Raw genomic sequence first — 20,506 nt, 5'->3', positions numbered from 1 at the left:
TATGGAAGTGACTAACTCTATAGATCGAGAAGGAACTATAACCCTCATATATGGAAGGGACTAATGCTGTAGATATGGAAGTGACTGATGATATCAATATGGAAAGGACTAATACCATGGATATGGAAGGGACTATAACCCTCTCGATATGGAAGGGACTAATAATATAGATATGGAAGTGACTAATGCTATAGATATCAAAGAGAATAACAATATAGATATGGAATGGACTAATGCTATAGATATCGAAGGGACTAATGCTATAGATATCAAAGGGACTAATGCTATAGATATCAAAGGGACTAATGCTATAGATCTGGAAGGGACTAACAATATCGATATGGAAGGGACTAATGCTACAGATATCGAAGGGACTAATGCTATAGATATCGAAGGGACTAATGCTATAGATATCAAAGGGACTAATGCTATAGATATCGAAGGGACTAATGCTACAGATATCGAAGGGACTAATGCTACAGATATCGAAGGGACTAATGCTATAGATATCGAAGGGACTAATGCTATAGATATCAAAGGGACTAATGCTATAGATCTGGAAGGGACTAATGCTATAGATATCGAAGGGACTAATGCTATAGATATCAAAGGGACTAATGCTATAGATATCGAAGGGACTAATGCTATAGATATCGAAGGGACTAATGCTATAGATATCAAAGGGACTAATGCTATAGATATCGAAGGGACTAATGCTATAGATATCAAAGGGACTAATGCTATAGATCTGGAAGGGACTAACAATATCGATATGGAAGGGACTAATGCTACAGATATCGAAGGGACTAATGCTATAGATATCGAAGGGACTAATGCTATAGATATCAAAGGGACTAATGCTATAGATATCAAAGGGACTAATGCTATAGATATCAAAGGGACTAATGCTACAGATATCGAAGGGACTAATGCTACAGATATCGAAGGGACTAATGCTATAGATATCAAAGGGACTAATGCTATAGATATCAAAGGGACTAATGCTATAGATCTGGAAGGGACTAACAATATCGATATGGAAGGGACTAATGCTACAGATATCGAAGGGACTAACACTCTTGGCAGTATCCTATAACAACTTCTGCTGAAGATCAAGGGATTGGAATTTTCACCATTTGCGTATTAATAAACAAATGGTCCCAAAATGTTGTTGAACTGACCTTTCGGTACATTGCTCATTTTGATTTTGATGCACCATATTATTTACAGAGCGTTGTTGCTGCAGAAGCAATTTCTTGGCGAGGGTTGTTCTGGGTTGTTTGCCATTGCCTTCTGAGCGTTGTTTGTTCACGCTGTGTCCTCTTAAATGCTGAGCGTCAAGCAAGTAAGCAGCACATACTTTGGTACTTTGGTATTTTAAAAAATCTTTGGTAGCCCCTGACTCGGACGGGTTTGACTCACCGACCTCCCAGACTCGGAGTAGACGCTCTCACCATTACTTTCCCGTTTTCCTCTGCTTCGGTGTTTTGAATTACAAATACTTTTTGTTTTTTGAATCGATCACCTGCCATTTCAGATCTCCACTGTTGTTGTGGCCATGCAAAACCAAGAAGAGCAAACAAACCTCCTTGCCAACCAGATGATTGTTCTCATTCAGTCGTCATGCAACAAAAAGAATGGAATTTTGACTAATCTACCACGCTGCAGTGTACACACCTCCTTTCCTTCCCGTCTCCATTCTCGTGACTCATGACTCATGTGACGCCACCCAGGTAATGCCGATCACAAATAGGACAAGTCGCTGCTATTTCTGGACTCCATCCCACCCACCTTCATCGTCAGAGGCCTCATGTGCGTGCAAGAGCTGTCACGTGATGCAATCGACCCCAATGCTAAACACGTTTGACTCCAATTACAAGTAATCATCATATTGCATTGTCGGGGAAAGTGTGTGCACCTGCATGAAATAAAAACCCACAAACAAGCAAACCGTGTTAGTAAGTGACACTTTTATTTTGCACTCTGCAAACAAAACGCATAAATCAACAACAACAACAGAAGATTAACGATGTTGAAAGGTCAGATGAACCAAAGCAGAGATCATTTTGTGCTGCTTTTCTGCTCGCAAACATGGGCGAACAGTCAAGTCATGACTGTCAGACAATTCAGGATGCACGGTGCCTTGTGCGTGACTCGGGGAGGATTACAATGTGGGAGTGGTGCAGAACTTGAGGCTATTGTTTCCTCTCCTTGCACATGATATAACCGAGCTCACATCCAGAATGAACGCTCCCCCTATTCTTCCACATCCCGAGGAATATGGCCACCTATCAACTTTCCGCCTCGGCTACACCTCATCGCCCACACGTTCTTGCTGTTGCGAGTTCCCACCTCGGACTGCACACCACTGAGGAACCGAGGCTGGACTCCTGAAGCCCGAGCTGAACCCCAGGGCCGATGGCTCGGCCACTTTATTTTTCCATCCAAATACTGAGACAAGCGTTGAGTGTCCCTGTCGGTGTCACCGCTCTGGCAAGACGATCGTGGGCACCCACTGATCTGTGTAGATGCTCCGCAAGCAGAAATCGGTAACTGTATCCAAGGCTGGGTCAGGTGGATCTCCCTCATGCGGGCTCTGCAGAATTGACAAAAACAAAACAAAACGCTAAGTACAGTCTGTATTTCCTATCATGCATATATCCAAGTCTCTATCACCACATTTAATCACCATGTTCTAAACCACAACGCTGAGCATTTCTGCCAAATGCACATGACGTTCTGTACAGCAAGAGCAACAGCAAGGAGAATTTGCTCTTGAGCAAGAAAAAAAAAATCAACAACCTTGGAGTCGTTGTTAGATTGCTTCCCTTTACAACATATGTGCTATCTCACACGTGCCACTGGGACATTGTAACCCTCCACGGCTTACACTGATAAGGACGCAGTGGCAGTCACGGGGAGCCCCATCTGTGTCCACGGGCAGCAGAGCGTTGAGTCGAGCTGGCTCGGTCAGCAAGGCCACAGCAATCTCATTCTCGGCGCAGAAAGCTTGCAGCAGCGTGAAGTGGATTTGTAGAGCCAGGTCTTCCTCCAGTTCGACCGGCTCGGCGGTGAGGAGGCACAAAGCCACGCCATCAACCGACCTGGAAAGGTCAAGCAAGGGTCGCTCGAAGTTAGAGGACACATCCAAACAAACTGGTGTCATCCTACAGGGAAATCGCTCGACACAAATCGTGACGGGTAGGTTGACCGGTTTATCGGGTCACTCGTAAATTTTCCATCCTCTCTTTAAATCTCCGAAAAGGATCGATCATAAAGACAACTTACACGTTGAGGAGCTTGGCAGCTTCATAGACTCCAGCAGTGAGACGCCCTTCGCTGTCGACTGCCATGAGCACCTTTTCCAGCGCCGTCCCCACACTCTCCATGCTGCACAAAACAGGACACATCGCTCGTGTTACTCTGAGCGGAACATTGATTATTCAGTCGGTCACTGCCCATGGGCAAGTGGCCTGCTAAGTTTGCGAAGACCCAACGCACCTTCCTGGTTCTTTCTCCTCTTGTCGTCGTTGCACCTTCGTCGGTTCTTCCAAGGTCATATTCTGTAAAAGATCCACGGCTTTTGAGCTGCTTCAAGGTAAATATCCGTTTGTGAGCAACTCTGTTGGGTGCCACCTTTGTCTCAGCGATCCGCTGCCGTTATTTATAGCCATTGAGTCTTTTCTCCGCCCTCACTGCTCCCATAGGTCGAGGCTGAGGGGAAATCCGAGAGCTGCTCTTCTGATTGGATGAAGGGTCAAAGGGAACAAGGACGGTTGGTAAACACCTCGCTGTTACATAATATCTTTGAAAACAGTGTAATATTATGTTGTTCGAGTGAGCGAGCATTCGAGGCCACTCCCTCGAGGTTGTTGATCCTCGTTGTTGCTTTGTGTTTTTTTTTTGTTGTTATTTTTTGTTATTATCAATGAATATATTTTCCAACTTTATGCACTTGCTGGCGACACCTTTGGAAGTCTCGTCTCTCCCGATCACGTGTCATGAATGAGTTGGTCATGCTGCCACGCAGCGTGCAAATTCTTCCTTAGGTCATCCGCGTGGGCTTTTAAAAGAACAGCCGCGCACCGGTTTTATTCTTTCCTCGAAACTTGGAGAATTATTCGGTTGCTTTTCTGGGAATACACCCGGCGTACGACGGCAGTGCGACAAAGAACGCGCCAAAGGTATGCGAGAGATGCGCACGGTGCGTTGAAAAAGCAGTCACGCAGTATTGGCGACTAACCCGGCTCGTGACCCCTCACTTTCAAGGTCGAAAACTGCCTTGAGGAGACACATGGAATAAAGGTGAAAACAAACGCATCGGTCAGTAAACAACGCGTGCTAAGCGAGGAAGCGAGAGAGAAAGGAGGGGGTAGTGTTCCAGTGGAAGACCGAGAACCGGTAACCCCCTCCCTGTACATGATGTGATGCTCCTGTTTGTCTCTTCCCGGCATGGGCAGCCTGGTGGGTGGACAGCGGGTGCTGTTCTCACAAATGTGTTTTTCCCGGAGTTATTCCCGCCACCCCCCTTTGCATTTTTCATGCAAAAGTGCTGCGTGTTTATCGTTCTCCTACATTATCTCGCTCTTGTTGATGCACAAGTGCCCAAATACGAAATCCTAATCAAAAAGCGAAAACACGTACAGCGCGTACGTATACAATGTAAATTCGGGGACAAAGGCATGATGTGATCTTCTTCAAGGTCTTCATGGCATCTGGGTAACAGTTCTCTGCACGTTGAACAAATGGACCAGATGGTTCGCAACTTCTCATGTTTCATGTGATTGGCCGACGAATGGCACCAGACTCGGTGGTGTAATGATTTTTTGGAGAATTGTGAATTATACCAGGGCGAGCTGTTTGCCACAAGAAGAACTTTTGAATTATATTTTTGCTTGCTTTGTTTAAGAAGGAGATAAGCACTTCAATATCATATATATATATATATATATATATATATATATATATATATATATATATATATATATATACATACACACAGCACACAGCACACAGGAAGGAATTTCAAGTGAAGCGTGGGAACAGCATGCCAGGCGTTGGCTTAATGGTTCGGGTGGTGGGATTGGGATCTGAGGTTCCTGAGTTGAAATCCCACTTTGCTGTGGGATTTCTTTCTTTCTGAGGTTGTCATCTTTCTGAGGTTGTCATCTTTCTGAGGTTGTCATCTTTCTGAGTCTGTCATCTTTCTGAGGTTGGCAAAATGAGAACCAGTGTACTGGTAACAGGGGCACTGCATCAGTGGCACATCTGTGCCCCCAGCCAATGATGCTGCACACGAAGGAGGAGGAGCCCCCTTCTGTCACAAGCCTCTTGCCACCATCCTTCATCACCAACACCCCCACCCTCACCCCCCCCTCATGTCCTTCCCATACCATCCTCATCCATGTCACTAGCTAATTTATATTATTACGTAAAGGTTTTTAATATATTTAGGAGTAGAAAGGGTCAAGGTCTCTAAGTTGTCAAAAGGGTCTAAAGGGTCTTACAATTTCCAAAGGGTCTAAAGGGTCTTACAATTTCCAAAAGGTCTAAAAGGTCGAAGAGGTCTAAAGGGTATGTTCAAACAGTAGTTATAGGTTAAACGGTGTCTAACAGGGTCTTAGGGTTCTAAAGAGTATAATGGGGTAAATAGGGTCTCAAGGGTATAGAGGTTCTAACAGGGTCTTCGGTGCTAATGGAGTCTATAGAGTTCCAACAGGGTCTTTCAGGTCTTAGGGGGTCCATAGTGTCTATAGGGCTTTGGGGAGTCTGTGGTGTCTTTGGGGGTCCATATAATCTAGAGAGTCTTTGGAGGTATATTTGGTCTTTGGGTTTCTATAAGGACTTAGGGGGTCTCTTGTGTCTTTGAGGTCTATTGAGTCTTAGGAGTCCATCGGGTCTTAGCGTCCTGAGTTCAAATCCCGCTCAGCTGTTGAATTAATACAAGGTGGGGTTAACTCGGCCTGTCATCCTTCCGGGGTCGGCAAAATGAGTGCCAGCATGCTGATATCCTGTGTCGGAGTGGCGACCCGTCCAGGATTGTGTCCAATAGCCAAGGAGACTGCTTAGGCAGCACCAACGCTCTGCACAGACTATGGTCCCAATGGATGGATGGATGGGTCTTAGAGTCTCTAAGGGTTCTAACATGGTCTATAGGGTCTATGAGTTATAACGGGGTCAGGTTCTAACGGGGTCTATCGAGTCTTAGGGGGTCAATAGGGTAATAGGGGTTTGTATATATTGTATTTATATATTATATTGTCGCCAGGCAGACGTACGCTAGGCAATCTGCAAGCAGCTTTTGACATACGAAGGCTACAAATGTCCCAGCCTTCCTCTTCCAAAGGTGCCACCTGCCTCATGCGGTCCTCACACCGACCTCCTGTGTGTGTTCTGGCGAACCAGACAGGAGCCTTCCACAATCCACTCATGCAATGCGCCAGCCTCTCCTGCCTCTTTGATCACTCCCCTCTCCTCCTTCGCTCTATATCCTCCGCCTCCGGGACGTGGCCTGCTCGCCCTCAATCCCAGCAAGGTGGGGCTTCTCCTGTTTGTTGTCATTTCAGGGACGCATTTCCCAGCTTTACTGCCTGGAACATAAAAAACAGAGAAAAATCACAGAGGGCAATCACGTACGGGGGAACTTATTCTCACTCCCAAAGCTAATTAATACCACCCCACCCCTCGTCTGGTGACACACGACACTTAAGCTCACAGATTCCCTCATTAGTTCCATAGAGATGCTTTCTACTTGTCCACAGACCAAGCAACTCTGCACAATGCTAAACTTCCGTATTAAATACTTTCATCTACCTCTACAACCATGACTGTATATGTATATGTATATGTATATACACCAGACGTACCTCCTGACTGTTATGGCCGCGGATTATGTCTCGCATGGTAAAACCACGTAATCCGCAAAAAACAGCCATCCGTCTGCCACCAAGATGATTGTTCCCACTAATGCAAACCATTCAACCAGAAGGCTTGTGATGTTATCGGCGAGGAAATCAAAACATGTGGAGTATGATGAGCACTACCCCGATCTCCAATGGACAGAGTCCAACACCAAAGCGTCACCTCCAATCCAGAGGCTTCAGCCCGGCGACTCTGTCAAACAGACAAAGAATACATGGTCAACATCAGGCAAACATCAAAAGGAGCCACCTATCCATATTTGGGGCTTATTTGCCCTCATCAGGATGGAATACCAATAAATATATAACCAATGATGACCACAATCATTGTTTAAACATCAGACACACCTCCTGATTGTTATGGTGAGTATCGTCACGGATTATATCTCACACGGTAAAACCGCATAATCCGCAAAGAACAACCGTCGATCTGCCACCGACGATCGTTCCCGCTAATGCAAACCATTCAACAAGCAGGTACATGATGCGATCGGCAGGTAAATCGTAATATGTGGAGGGTGACAAGCACTCCCCCGATCTCCATTGGATTGGAGGTGACACTTGGTGTGGGACTATGCCCATTGGAGATCGGGGGAGGTTTCTTGTGTAAAATACATTCTTTTGCAGAGAACAAGCTAAAATACGCATTATTTCATGAATAGCATATCGTTTTGCATCAGAATTGTGATTTAGAACAATAAACAGGGTCAGAGCAAGCAAATGTATTGTTGCGAATTCGCGCCCGCCGGCGTGCGAGCGGCCACATAACTCGAATCACGGCACGTCGCCCACCGGACGGACAATTCTGTCATGACCCTCTCGGACTAACGCTGGGAACTAGTCACGGGTGGGCCTTTCGGCCTCACCACGATCGTGCCAATCGGCCCCCCACGTGGGATAGGGTTGTTCGCCAAATTCGACCAACCTAAGTACCCACACGGAGGGTAGACCGGGCGATCGCACCTCGCCGCAGGTCGACTCCGGACATGGGCCACTTTAAGCGACCCGTTCCGTACTATCGGGATAACCGAGCGGTGTTATCGTCAACCTCGACGGTTCCGATTAATTATCGGGCGTATTTAGCCCACTACCAACCCTTTACGTGAAGTAAGATGGAGATTCAATTAAAGAAAAGACGAAGCGAAACGGGAAAAACAGTTCAACATGAGGCACATTTATTCTGCGGCACACGGAAAGCACACATACAATTACAACAATTATGCACCAAAAGCAATTGCAACAAAAGAAACACAACAATGCAGATCTACTACCGACTACGCGAGCACACGGCAACACTTACACAGTTTTACTTTACAGACGGCGCCGACAACACATATACTCAAAAGCAAAAGAAAAGGGCCACCCTCAACGACAAGGGGACAGACGGTCCTGTGGGCCGCGAGACCGGGTGGAGCCTACCCGTCTTGTGATGAGCCGCAAATGTGGCGGAGGTGCCCCGACTCCGCGCTCCTCCGTGGGTTTCGTTGGCACTGCTTGGAATGGGGTGGGAACGGGGCCCCCTTTCCGCACTATCTCAGTGCGGGGGGGGGGGAAGGGGGGAATTGTTGATACTCTGGGGAAAGAGGATAGCTGGCTTGCTTGGGTCCCGCGACGAGCGACTCCACCGCGACGAGCGACTCCACTGCGACCGCGACCGCGCTCCCGGCTTCCCCTCTCTGCAGCTCCCCGACAGACTCCGAACCCCGACAGACTGACTCTCCTCCAGACCCATCTTGACTGCTGCTGCCACACTCTGCCGCTGCCACACTTCTCCAACTCGCCCGAGCCCAAAACTGACGAAATTCGCCCCACGCTCGGCGCTTTATAGTGCGGCAGGAGAACCCATATGCAAATTTCTGGATTAGAACGAGCTCGGGGGAGGAGCCACGCTCGCCCATTGGATGGAGAAAAAGGGGCGTGAATCTCCCCTGATCCTCGAATTTGCATATATCGATTCTACTCCGACGCACCTGGAGGCGGGGCCAAATCGCCCCGCGCTTGCTGATTGGACGGATCGGAAATGGGCGTGTATCATTCCTGATCCGACTTCTCTTCGGAAAGGCCGCTTTTTGCACCTGCGGCTTGGCGCGCGTCCCGCACGAGGCCAGGACAGCCAGACGCTCGGTGCCCACAAGCGGCGCGGGAATGGCCGCAGAAGGAGAGGCGAAGGTGGTGGAGGGTTTAATGTGGTGATCCATGGCCACGGCGACGCCCAGAATGGCGGCGTTGGGACGCCTGCGGGAGCGAGCCGCGAAGGCAAAGGTCGTGGCTGCCGGCGCTGCTGCTGCCGCGAAGCGGCGCTGCGGTTGGTGGTTGTTGTGTGATGGCGGTTGAGACGTGGTTGGTTCAAAATAAAGATAGAACAGAAAAACGGCTATCTTAAAGGGTCGCAGCCCGAATGAATCACATTTATTCCCTCTAAACAACGGGTTTGGGGCTAACTACACATGTACTTACAGAGATATCTCACCTACGGGACCTGAATGGTGGTTTGCAAATTTCCTCAACCACAACACTACCCCCTCCCCTTTTTACAGACTCGTCCCGAGTCGTCAAATTTTCGTGTGCCATCATGTGTAGTTCTCCCCTAATACGTTTTACCTATGGATCCCTGAGTGCGACATTCATGGTATTCGTGTCCCCAAAATAAATAACCTGAGGGCTGAGTAACTAACTAAACAAACCCACTCGCACGGACGACTTAAATAAAATTGCCGGCGCGAAGACATACATGCCGGGGGCGTACTCATATTTACAGTACATCTTACCTTAACTTACAAATTTTACACTAAACCATGGCCCAGGATCAATGAACTCTGCAAAAAGAAAGCAGTTAGCAGGGAGCCACGCTGCTCGCATGCAGTCTCTGGCTCAAGCAATGCAGGTGACAGGGAACGTGGCCGGCTGCTCACACGCAGTCCAAGGCCTTCCCTTTTGAACTGAACGCAGTGAACCACAACGGTGCATGGGCTGCACAAACGCAGTCTCCTGGTGCGGCTGCCCGCAAGGCAGTCCCTGCAGAACACTGAACAGTCACTGACGCAAGCAACAAAACGGTGCACGGGCTGCACAAACGCAGTCTCTGTGCCAGCTCAAGTGGCACATGCAATGAGCACAACAGATGGATGGATGGATGAATGGATGGACGCAAACACGGTGCACGGGCCGCCACTGCAGGCCCGTGTTGTAGCTGCCAACAGGGCAGTTCTTGAACCTTGCAAACTGTTGCTTTCTGATCCTGGCACACATGGCAATGAACAGGGGGGGGGGGCAAAGCAAAATTGAACGGGGGCTGGTGAACAGGGGCAGTGGGCATTGCATGGCAAAGGCAGCAGGCAAACAAAGCCGGCAGAACAGGGCCGCTGCAGGCAAACACAGCCGGCAGACGATCTGGCCGGCACAGGCCTTGAAGGAACACAGCCAGCAGATGAAGTGGCCGGCACAGGCCTTGAAGCAAAACACGGCCAGCCGATGAAGTTGGCCGGCACAGGCCTTGCAGTGGATTGGTGGAGGGAGTGTGGTAGTGCTGGCCACTCAGAAGGCGGGCTCAGACCTGCCTACTATCTCCCTCCCACCTATCGCCTTTGCCTGTCACTGTCCATACCCACCCCCTTAATTTGTAAAAAACCCAATTTAGCCCCAACTTATTTTTTTTTGTTTGTTTTTATTTTTTACTTCCCCACTATAAATCGTCCCCTAACCCCTTTATCGTCCTTGTTCGGCTAACCTATCCTGTCACCTAGCCTACTCCCAACCCCTACGTTCCCTTCCGGGAGGGGAATAAGGGAGAGCTAGCGTCCTGTGTCGAGGCCCAACGAAGCCTCAGGATGGCCTCCCCAGACTTCAGTGATCGATAACACAAAGTGGGTCCAGCGGCCCACAACGAGAGCGAGGGGATGGATGGTGCGGAGGGGTACACTTCCTAATCTACCCTATCCATTTACTGTTAAACTACCCCGGGGCTTTCAACAAGCGCCTCTCGCTTAAGCTATTGGTTCTAAAAACCCAGATTCCCGTCGCCTGTGTTGGTGTCCTTACAATTTCAGGCCTCGCCCCCCAATTGTCTTTCCGTGCCCTCACACGGTCTCATGGCTGGGACGCGTGGCTCCCCTTGGCAGGCACGACCCTCTGCCGATTCCCCTACGATGGCACCCCCGGGCACTACACTGCCTCCGAGCCTACCAGCTCCCTAAACACCGGGGAGTGCCCCCCATGGCACCTCCCCTGAAACGCACACATGGCAGGCTGGCTTCCCGGGCCCCTTTCCGAGGGTCACCCGTGCCCACAACACTGCCCACGCGGCTTACGGCGCCCCGGGCCCCGCACCAAGCGGGCGCATCCGTGCCCACTACGCTATCCTGGCCCCCCATGGGCCCTTGGCCTACTACGGCCGACTAGCCTGGTGCCCGCGGTACCCACTCAGCGATACTCACCTTTCGCAGCCACGCTCCCAGCCCGTGAACAGGGCTCCGGCACCCCTCCAAATGGGTATCGAGCCTACTTTCCCACCAACAACAAAACGACCTCCATTTTTCAATTTAACTAACCCCCTAACTCACTCTACACTGACCCCGGGGGTCCCTTGGGCGGGAGTCACTCCTCCCCCCAATCACTCATCGCACCATGCATTCCCCATTCGCTCCACTCACACAGACCCGCTGGCCTCACTCACTCATCATGTACTCACCTCACAACTCTTCAACTCACACATCGCTGAACTCTGCAATCCTTCTAACTACCTCCCCTAACTAACTCGTGCTCCCACGTCATCCCTTAAACTACAGCACGTTCCATTTAACACTACGTAGCTAAACTACGTCCCCTCTACACATCCAAAGTCTGTCACTGTCCTCAAACCTCTATAAATAATTTCCCAATCCTAAATCTGAACTAAAACCCTCTACCTAATCTATTCCACGGGCCCCATGAGGACTTACCCCTGCCCCATGGAGCCGGTCTAGCTAAGCTAACCTTTCCCCCTAACTAGTGTCATCCTGTGCCCAGGCCAAGGGGATCATCCACCCCTTGCCCGGGAATCCTGTCCACCCGAAAGCGAGGCTTGCTGTTTTGTTTTTTTTCATCGCGCAGCACCAGCGCAGAAACTCACAACCTGCGCACCAGCGCGGCAATTCACAGCCGCACACCTGTGGCGTGACGTCATGGCACCTGTTCTCGTCCCTCGTCCCTCTTGGACGGTACCATCCGGCAGGGAATCACCCTCCTGCCGGATTCCAACCACACACGCAGCCATGACGTCACCCAACGCATAAAAAAAACACAAGCCTCACGTCTCGAGGGATTCCCCACGCGAACACATGTGCTTTTCCCGTTGGAGCTTAACACACACGATCGCGTGGAGAATTTCGGTCCAAATCCGTAATCCTGCCTAAACTTTGTCCGTCCGCGGGATTGGCAAATCCACCGCGTGCGTTTCCGGACCGGGACTTCACTCTCGCAAGCGAGCACGTGGGGGCCTCGTGCGTTGCACAGCACGGATCTCGCGCTCGCTGCTGGGTGAACCCGGTGCGGTCCCCGAAACAGCTGCAGCCGCTACCCGGCTTTTGTCCCTCTGTCGCCGTCGTCGTCTCCATTCAACACATGCACTCCCGCGTGTCACGACACTCATACTCCACTCCATTACATTCACACCGGGAGACGCGGCTGCGTGCTCCCGCATGCCGACCGACATCTCCCTCACATACCGGTCTCTCACACACACGGTCTCCCTTGCACTCGGCCGTTCACTCACGCATGCCACCTCCCTCGCACACGTGGCTCCACTCACCCGCGGCCTTCCACTCACCCGTGCCATTTCCCTCACACAAACCATACCACTCACACACGCGGGGGCACTCGCCCGCGGTGCCTCATCCACACACGGCGTGCTGAGAAGCACACCCTTCTGCACACTTACCACCACACCACTCACACACGGGGCGCACTCACACCTTGCACCACATACACAGGGACAGCCACACTGGGGATTTGTGTCCCCACAAGGGTCTCCGGGGCCTCTATACCCCCCAAGCTCTCCGTGCACCTGTCCACAGCACTCCTCCCCTCGAACTCTCAAAGCACGACCGAACCCACCTGGTCGTGACTCGCTTCAAGGGGGCATACTCCCTCCCCTCGTTCCTGGAGGAGGCCATCCAGCTGCTCGCACTGGGTCTCTACCCAGTCCACCAGCTCACCCCCATTGTCCCCCACTACCTCTGTGTGCGTGTGTGTGTGTGTGTGTGTGTGTGTGTGTGTGTGTGTGTGTGTGTGTGTGTGTGTGTGTGTGTGTGTGTGTGTGTGTGTGTGTGTGTGTGTGTGTGTGTGTGTGTGTGTGTGTGTGCGCGTCTCTAACCCCGTCTTCATCGTGTAGTCTTCCCTCTATCGTTCCCATTTCCCGTGTCTCTGCCAACTCAGTCATCTCTTCACCCTTTCCCTCCCTTGTCTCAACTATTATTTCTTTCCTCCTTTCCGTCGTCACCACGTGTCTCGTCTCACACGTTTCGGTCTCCCCATTTATTTTTTCCCTCGCGGTCACCGTCACGACCCTCGCCCAACACGTCTCCCAAATTATTTTGTCACCCGCCTCCACCGCGGGCCTGACAGCCGTTGCACCCCCTCCCAGCTCGTTCGCTCCCACACGTGGACTCGCCATTTTGAGCTCCGCTGCCATTGCCTTCATGCCCGCCTGCAGGCTTCGGCCCATGTTCTGCGTCGCACCCTGCAGTTCTTTCATTTCTTCCTTCATTTTGAGTGCGTTTGTTTCCATATTCGTTTTCATTTCGTTTGTTTGCTTGTTCATGCCTTTTATTTCGTTTGTGTTTGCATCCATTTTCGTTTTCACTTCCTTCATTTGCTTATTCATGCCTTTTATTTCGTTTTTCATTTCATTTGTGTTTGTATCCATCTTTTCTGTCATTGCCGCCAGCATGGCGCATAGCTGGGCCATGTCGGGTGCACTCAGCTGAGCCGATTCAACAAGGATCGGGGGGTTTAGCGGAGGGGGGAGGGAGGTGTCATACACCGCGGCTCTGGGCTCTGGGTTCAGTTGGGCGAGTTCGTGTTCCTGCACAACCAACATTTCCTGCACGGGGATTTCATCCTGGACCATGGATTCTACACATTCTAAATCCATTTCTAATACCCCCGGCTCACGCTCGCCTTGAGACGCCATCTTATCTCTGGTAAAGGGTTAATTTAAATCGCTCGTAATTTGGAGGGAATCGGGGGTCGCTCCTCTCACCCCTGGACCGATTCCCGTGAATGTAGCTGGAGACAGGAGAGCCCGTTTTCCCGCTCTCTGACACCAGTGCCGCGAGGAGGGGATGGGTTTGTGTCCCACGACCTGACACCAGTGTTGCGAATTCGCGCCCGCCGGCGTGCGATCGGCCATGTAACTCGAATCGCGGCACGTCGCCCACCGGATGGACAATTCTGTCGTGACCCTCTCGGACTAACGCCGGGAACTAGTCACGGGTGGGCCTTTCGGTCTCACCACGATCGTGCCAATCGGCCCCCCGCGTGGGATAGGGTTGTTCGCCAAATTCGACCTACCTAAGTACCCACACGGAGGGTAGACCGGGCGATCGCACCTCGCCACAGGTCGACTCCGGACACGGGCCACTTTAAGCGACCCGTTCCGTACTATCGGGATAACCGAGCGGTGTTATCGTCAACCTCGACGGTTCCGATTAATTATCGGGCGTATTTAGCCCACTACCAACCCTTTACTTGAAGTAAGATGGAGATTCAATTAAAGAAAAGACGAAGCGAAACGGGAAAAACAGTTCAACATGAGGCACATTTATTCCGCGGCACACGGAAAGCACACATACAATTACAACAATTATGCACCAAAAGCAATTCCAACAAAAGAAACACAACAATGCAGAGATACTACCGACTACGCGAGCACACGGCAACACTTACACAGTTTTACTTTACAGACGGCACCGACAACACATATACTCAAAAGCAAAAGAAAAGGGCCACCCTCAACGACAAGGGGACAGACGGGCCTGTGGGCCGCGAGATCGGGTGGAGCCTACCCGTCTTGTGATGAGCCGCACATGTGGCAGCGGTGCCCCGACTCGGCGCTCCTCCGCGGGTTTCGTTGGCACTGCTTGGAATGGGGTGGGAACGGGGCCCCCTTTCCGCACTATTTCAGCGCGGGGGGGGGGGGGAGGGGGGAATTGTTGATGCTCTGGGGAAAGAGGGTAGCTGGCTTGCTTGGGTCCCGCGACGAGCGACCGCGCTCCCGGCTTCCCCTCTCTGCAGCTCCCCGACAGACTCCGAACCCCGACAGACTGACTCTCCTCCAGACCCGTCTTGACTGCTGCTGCCACACTCTGCCGCTGCCACACTTCTCCAACTCGCCCGAGCCCAAAACTGACTAAATTCGCCCCGCGCTCGGCGCTTTATAGTGCGGCAGGAGAACCCATATGCAAATTTCTGGATCAGAACGAGCTCGGGGAAGGAGCCACGCTCGCCCATTGGATGGAGAAAAAGGGGCGTGAATCTCCCCTGATCCTCGAATTTGCATATATCGATTCTACTCCGACGCGCCTGGAGGCGGGGCCAAATCGCCCCGCGCTTGCTGATTGGACGGATCGGAAGTGGGCGTGTATCATTCCTGATCCGACTTCTCCTCGGAAAGGCCGCTTTTTGCACCCGCGGCTCGGCGCGCGTCCCGCACGAGGCCAGGACAGCTCGACGCTCGGTGCCCACAAGCGGCGCGGGAATGGCCGCAGAAGGAGAGGCGAAGGTGGTGGAGGGTTTAAAGTGGTGGTCCATGGCCACGGCGACGCCCGGAATGGCGGCGATGCGACGCCTGCGGGAGCGAGCCGCGAAGGCAAAGGTCGTGGCTGCTGGCGCTGCTGCTGCCGTGAAGCGGCGCTGCGGTTGGTGGTTGTTGTGTGATGGCGGTTGAGACGTGGTTGGTTCAAAATAAAGATAGAATAGAAAAACGGCTAACTTAAAGGGTCGCAGCCCGAATGAATCACATTTATTCCCTCTAAACAACGGGTTTGGGGCTAACTACACATCTACTTACAGAGATATCTCACCTATGGGACCTGAATGGTGGTTTGCGAATTTCCTCAACCACAACAGTATCATTAAAAACACTTGTTTTGGGCAGATTCAGCCATTTTTGCATAAATTAGGTTTCTTGTGCAAAATTTTTGCTTTGCTGAAAACAAGCTAAAATACACACCACTTGACAAAAACCATGTGTTTCTGCAATGGAATAGTGATTCAGAACAAAAAAACAGGGTCAGAACAAGCTAATGTGTTGGAAGAAATGCTTGTTTAAGGTAAACAAGACCATTTATGCAAGAAAAAGTTTTTTTTTTTGTATGCAATATCGAGGCTCGTGTGAGAGCTAAAAAATAGAATGTTTAACAAAGGGAGCAGGAGACGGCAGTGGGAAAGGTAAACACAAAACAGTGGGGAACAGAGACATTAGTAGATCTGTGGAAGGGAGAGGGATGGGGTGGGGAACATGGGGTAAACAAGATGGACACGAAAGGGACTTTCAGGAAGGAAAGCAGGGAATTTGAAAGAGGTGGGTATATGGTGGATTAACGGGGGTAGAAACGATCATGGTTTTGGATGGGGGAAGATAAGAGATGGTGGTGAACAGCTGTTTGGAAGACCTGGAGGGAAGAGTGGGATTTAATAGCGTGTGGGAGTTTGTCCCAGAGATGGGGTAAAAGAGGAATGAAAGGCTGAAGATGAGCAGTGATTCTTGATTTGGGCAGTTTCACGAGAAGGGGGTTGCTGGCAGATGATCTATCTCCCCCACACAAATATGGGGGAGACGGATCACAGGGGAGGTGAGGTCGGAGAGGAGACAGTAGAAGACAGAAAGACCACTGACCTTTCTGCAGTGTGTGTGAGAGAGAGAGAGAGAGAGAGAGAGAGAGAGAGAGAGAGAGAGAGAGAGAGAGAGAGAGAGAGAGAGAGAGAGAGAGAGAGAGAGAGAGAGACAAACAGACAGACAAACAGACAGACAAACAGACAGACAGACAGACCCAAGGACCCAGCTTCATCTTGAGAAATACCAATGATCCCAAAAACTTTGGTTTCCATGGCGTGAGGCCAAGATAAGTGTGAGGCAGAAGCACCAGCCCAGAGGTGAGAGCAGTACTCCATCAGGTGGCGGATGAAAGTTTGTATGTGGTTAGGAACTCAGATGTGCAAATTCACATGTGCCTTCAGCGTGTTTCGCGATTATGGCACGTGTTTAGCATACGTACGACGTACGCTAAACATTACCTCGACGTGTTTCGACTTATGAGTAACTTACAAGTAACGTGTGTCGACGTGTGTCAACGATCGCGTAACGTGCCTACAACTTATGGCCAGCATATGCGGAACGTGTGAGTCATACGCTGGCATACGTCGAAAATTTTTGAGCATGTTCAAATTTGTCGACGAGCTCGGCGTTATACGACGTATGCCAGCGTGCTTCAGCGTGCTCTGAACATATACAAAACTTACCCATAACGTATTCGATGTGTGCCAGCGTTTTAGACAAATTTTTCATGCGTCGGCATACGCTGGCTAAATCGTCAAGGTGTGACAGGGCCTTAAGGTTGAACAGGTTTGTTTGGGTAGTTGTTTTTAAGGATTCATCAACATAATGCAAAAACAAAGGGGCAAGGGGATGGATTGATTACATCAATTTATGTTTTTTCATAGTTACATTTTCAGAAGTAGCAGAATAGTTTTAAAGATGTGTGCACTCACCTTCAACCTGTTTTGCCAGTTTGAGTCTCAACCAAGCTATAAAGTGTTACCCTGCTGTTTCACATGTGCCTTCAGTCGAATGTCACGCTAGGTCAAGCAGTTCAATGTCCTCACAGACAAAAAAACAACGAACTCCTTTTCTGACCCCACAAAGAGGTGGAAATAATTAAGGAGGAGGGGGAGATTGGGACCATACTCTGTGCAGAGCGTTGGTGCTGCTTAAGCAGTCTCCTTGGCTATTGGGCACAATTCTGGATGGGTCGCCACTCCGACACAGGAAATCAGCATGCTGGCACTCATTTTGCCGACCTCGGAAGGATGGCAGGTCGAGTTAACCCCACCTGGTATTAATTCAACCGCTGAGCAGGATTTGAACTCAAGCCCACAACCCTAACCATTAAGCCAACCCCAGGCATAAATAATTAAGGCCAATATAAAATTAGAGAGATGAAGCCCATTTTGGTGGGGTATCATGATTTTATTGCTTTTCCTATAAAGGACATCATTGGTTTAATCGGAAGAAAAAAAAATTGAACTGGAAGGGCACTCGGTAGAGCACGTAACTCCACCACGTAATGCCTGATCCAGTAGAACATATCGGGCCCAGGACATTTTTGAAATATCATGTTATGTATCGTTTTTGGCCCGATCTCACAATGGTGAAGAAATACGTTAAAATTCTAATAGTCGAATCCAGATCCGGATCTTCACCAAAACCGAATCGGTTCATCCTTGTCATACACCCAACCTGTCCACCAAATTTCATCCATATCCGTCCACAACGTTTTTGAGATATTCTGCACACAAACAAACAGACAAACAAGCAGTCATAGACTGGTACTTACGAAATCGTCAACTTGACCTCTGACCTTGTCTCATAAAAGCTGTCTCTCGAGAAGGTAGCGACGCAAACCAGAAGTTTCTATGATGATTCTGTACCAAACCATCAAAAATCGAATGTTTTGGATGTTTGACCTCACTGTGACCTTGACCTTTGACCGATTTTGACCAAAATCTAATCAGCACTAGCCATCACCCTCCTGAATCACGTGGTTTAATTTGACATTGGAAGCTTCTTCTGTTCTCGAGTTATCATTTTTTAGATATTTGACCTCACTGTGACCTTGACCTTTGACCGATTTTGACCAAAATCTCATCAGCACTAGCCATCACCCTCCTGAATCACGTGCTGTAATTTGACATTGGTAGCTTCTTCTGTTCTCGAGTTATCTGTACCAAACCATCAAAAATCGAATGTTTTGGATGTTTGACCTCACTGTGACCTTGACCTTTGACCGATTTTGACCAAAATCTAAGCAGCGCTAGCCATCACCCTCCTGAATCACGTGCTGTAATTTGACATTGGTAGCTTCTTCTGTTCTCGAGTTATCTGTACCAAACCATCAAAAATCGAATGTTTTGGATGTTTGACCTCACTGTGACCTTGACCTTTGACCGATTTTGACCAAAATCTAAGCAGCGCTAGCCATCACCCTCCTGAATCACGTGGTGTAATTTGACATTGGTAGCTTCTTCCATTATCGAGTTATCGTGCCTACAAACAAACAAACAAACAAACAGAAACGGAAGGCATCAATATACTCACGAAATCTTTAGATTTCGTAAGTGTAGTGTCCGGAGGGCAGCGGGACTCGGATAGTCGTGAGGATTGTCCAACACTGTTTATTGCCCGTCCGGATGCACACTACTACAGACTACACGACGCCTCAGACGGCGCGAACACCTATATCCCTTGCAGGCACGTGACCCCCCAATACCACTCCTCCACGCCTCCACAACGCTCCCCGCATCACGCCCTGCCCCCGCAGGCCAGTACACCACACTCCTCCCTCCTAAAACTATGATTATAAAATGACCATCATAATAATAAGCATAAACGGCACAGAATACCATGACATAAAAGCAAAGAGGTACAAAAACGATAATAATCAAAAAGCATAGGCACCACCACACAGAAAACAACCAGAGCCAAAAACGGCCTTAATCAGGCGGCCGTGCCCCAAAACCCAGACGAGACGGCACAAAAGGAACCGTGCTTCATCTGCTACCCGCAACCCTAATGCCGTTGGTGTCATCCGGCCCATAACTCAGCCCTCTACCCCATCACACTATATAACGTGTCGATGTGAGCGAGTTGAATTTCAAAGCAATGGACAGCTGCTCGAAAACTGAGTTGCACGACGAACCCACAAAAACCCTGACCGCGTTAAAGATAGCAAGAAGCAAGCTGGGAAGCACAGCATCACCAAGCAACAGAAGCGCCCCCAGGCGGCTCATGCTTACACGCCCTCCGGCGAGGTTGCGATGACCTCCCGAGCGAACCTCCCCCGGCACCATCAAATGCCCCCGGTCGACAAGGCGGCACATCTCCCCCAGACAGAACCGAATCAGATAAACATTCCGAGCCTGGAAGCCCCGTGGCGCCAGTGCGGCCGACCTTGGCGAGACCAGAGGTTTGTGCTGCACGGCGCCAAGCCCGTCTGACCTTGGCCATCTCAGGGATGGGCGGTGACGCTGAACAGCGCCGTCGACTGGGCACACCATCAATCCCACAACAAACCCACGCATCACAACCAGCCGAGATCTCAACGCACGCCCGAACGGCCTTGGCGAGAACAGAGGTTTGTGCCCCAGGGCGCCAGGCACATCTGACCTTGGCGAAACCAGGGGTGGGGGTAACGCTGAACAGCGAACCAGCCCCAGCTCTGAGCCGATCTCTGAGCCGCACAACAAAACCGCGCATCCAACCCAACCTAGAAAACCATGCCCATCTCACGCGAAAACCATGCCCAAACACATTATGCTCACACGCGAACTGT

At 50.2% G+C, this 20,506-nt stretch overlaps 1 protein-coding gene and 1 long non-coding RNA gene across 3 annotated transcripts in view; one reads left to right on the top strand and one right to left on the bottom strand.

Annotated features, from left to right (window-relative positions):
- The window catches only part of LOC147032847 (uncharacterized), a 39,457-nt gene that overhangs the window by 4,579 nt on the left and 14,372 nt on the right, over positions 1–20,506 (top strand). Inside the window, exon 2 of one of the 2 annotated variants that reach the window (XR_015055375.1) lies at positions 1,538–3,775. This is a non-coding gene — a long non-coding RNA (uncharacterized LOC147032847). Of the gene's footprint in view, positions 1–1,537; positions 3,780–20,506 lie in introns of both variants that reach the window. The other variant, XR_015055374.1, reaches the window with a different exon arrangement.
- Positions 1,951–3,663, bottom strand: LOC147032848 (growth arrest and DNA damage-inducible protein GADD45 alpha-like). Its single transcript, XM_085870757.1, has 4 exons — positions 3,502–3,663; positions 3,289–3,390; positions 2,891–3,104; positions 1,951–2,596 (listed from the first exon to the last, which is right to left on the bottom strand). Exons 1-4 carry the CDS (start codon positions 3,558–3,560, stop codon positions 2,483–2,485), a joined length of 489 nt encoding a protein of 162 aa, XP_085726883.1. The 5' UTR covers positions 3,561–3,663; the 3' UTR covers positions 1,951–2,482.

The sequence above is a fragment of the Eptatretus burgeri genome, chromosome 2 (assembly GCF_056783735.1).
Source record: "Eptatretus burgeri isolate ZD-2024b chromosome 2, Ebu_testis_v1, whole genome shotgun sequence".
NCBI lineage: Eukaryota > Metazoa > Chordata > Myxini > Myxiniformes > Myxinidae > Eptatretus > Eptatretus burgeri.
This window is presented reverse-complemented; position numbering and strand designations above follow the sequence as displayed.

Excerpts from the sequence above, each read along its gene's own strand:
- LOC147032848 (XM_085870757.1), bottom strand. The coding sequence starts at position 3,560 with ATGACCTTGGAAGAACCGACGAAGGTGCAACGACGACAAGAGGAGAAA. Across the intron at positions 3,391-3,501 it reads GAGGAGAAAGAACCAGGAAG|CATGGAGAGTGTGGGGACGG; the intron begins GTGCGTTGGGTC and ends TGTTTTGTGCAG. Across the intron at positions 2,597-2,890 it reads GCCACTGCGTCCTTATCAGT|AGCCCGCATGAGGGAGATCC; the intron begins GTAAGCCGTGGA and ends TCAATTCTGCAG.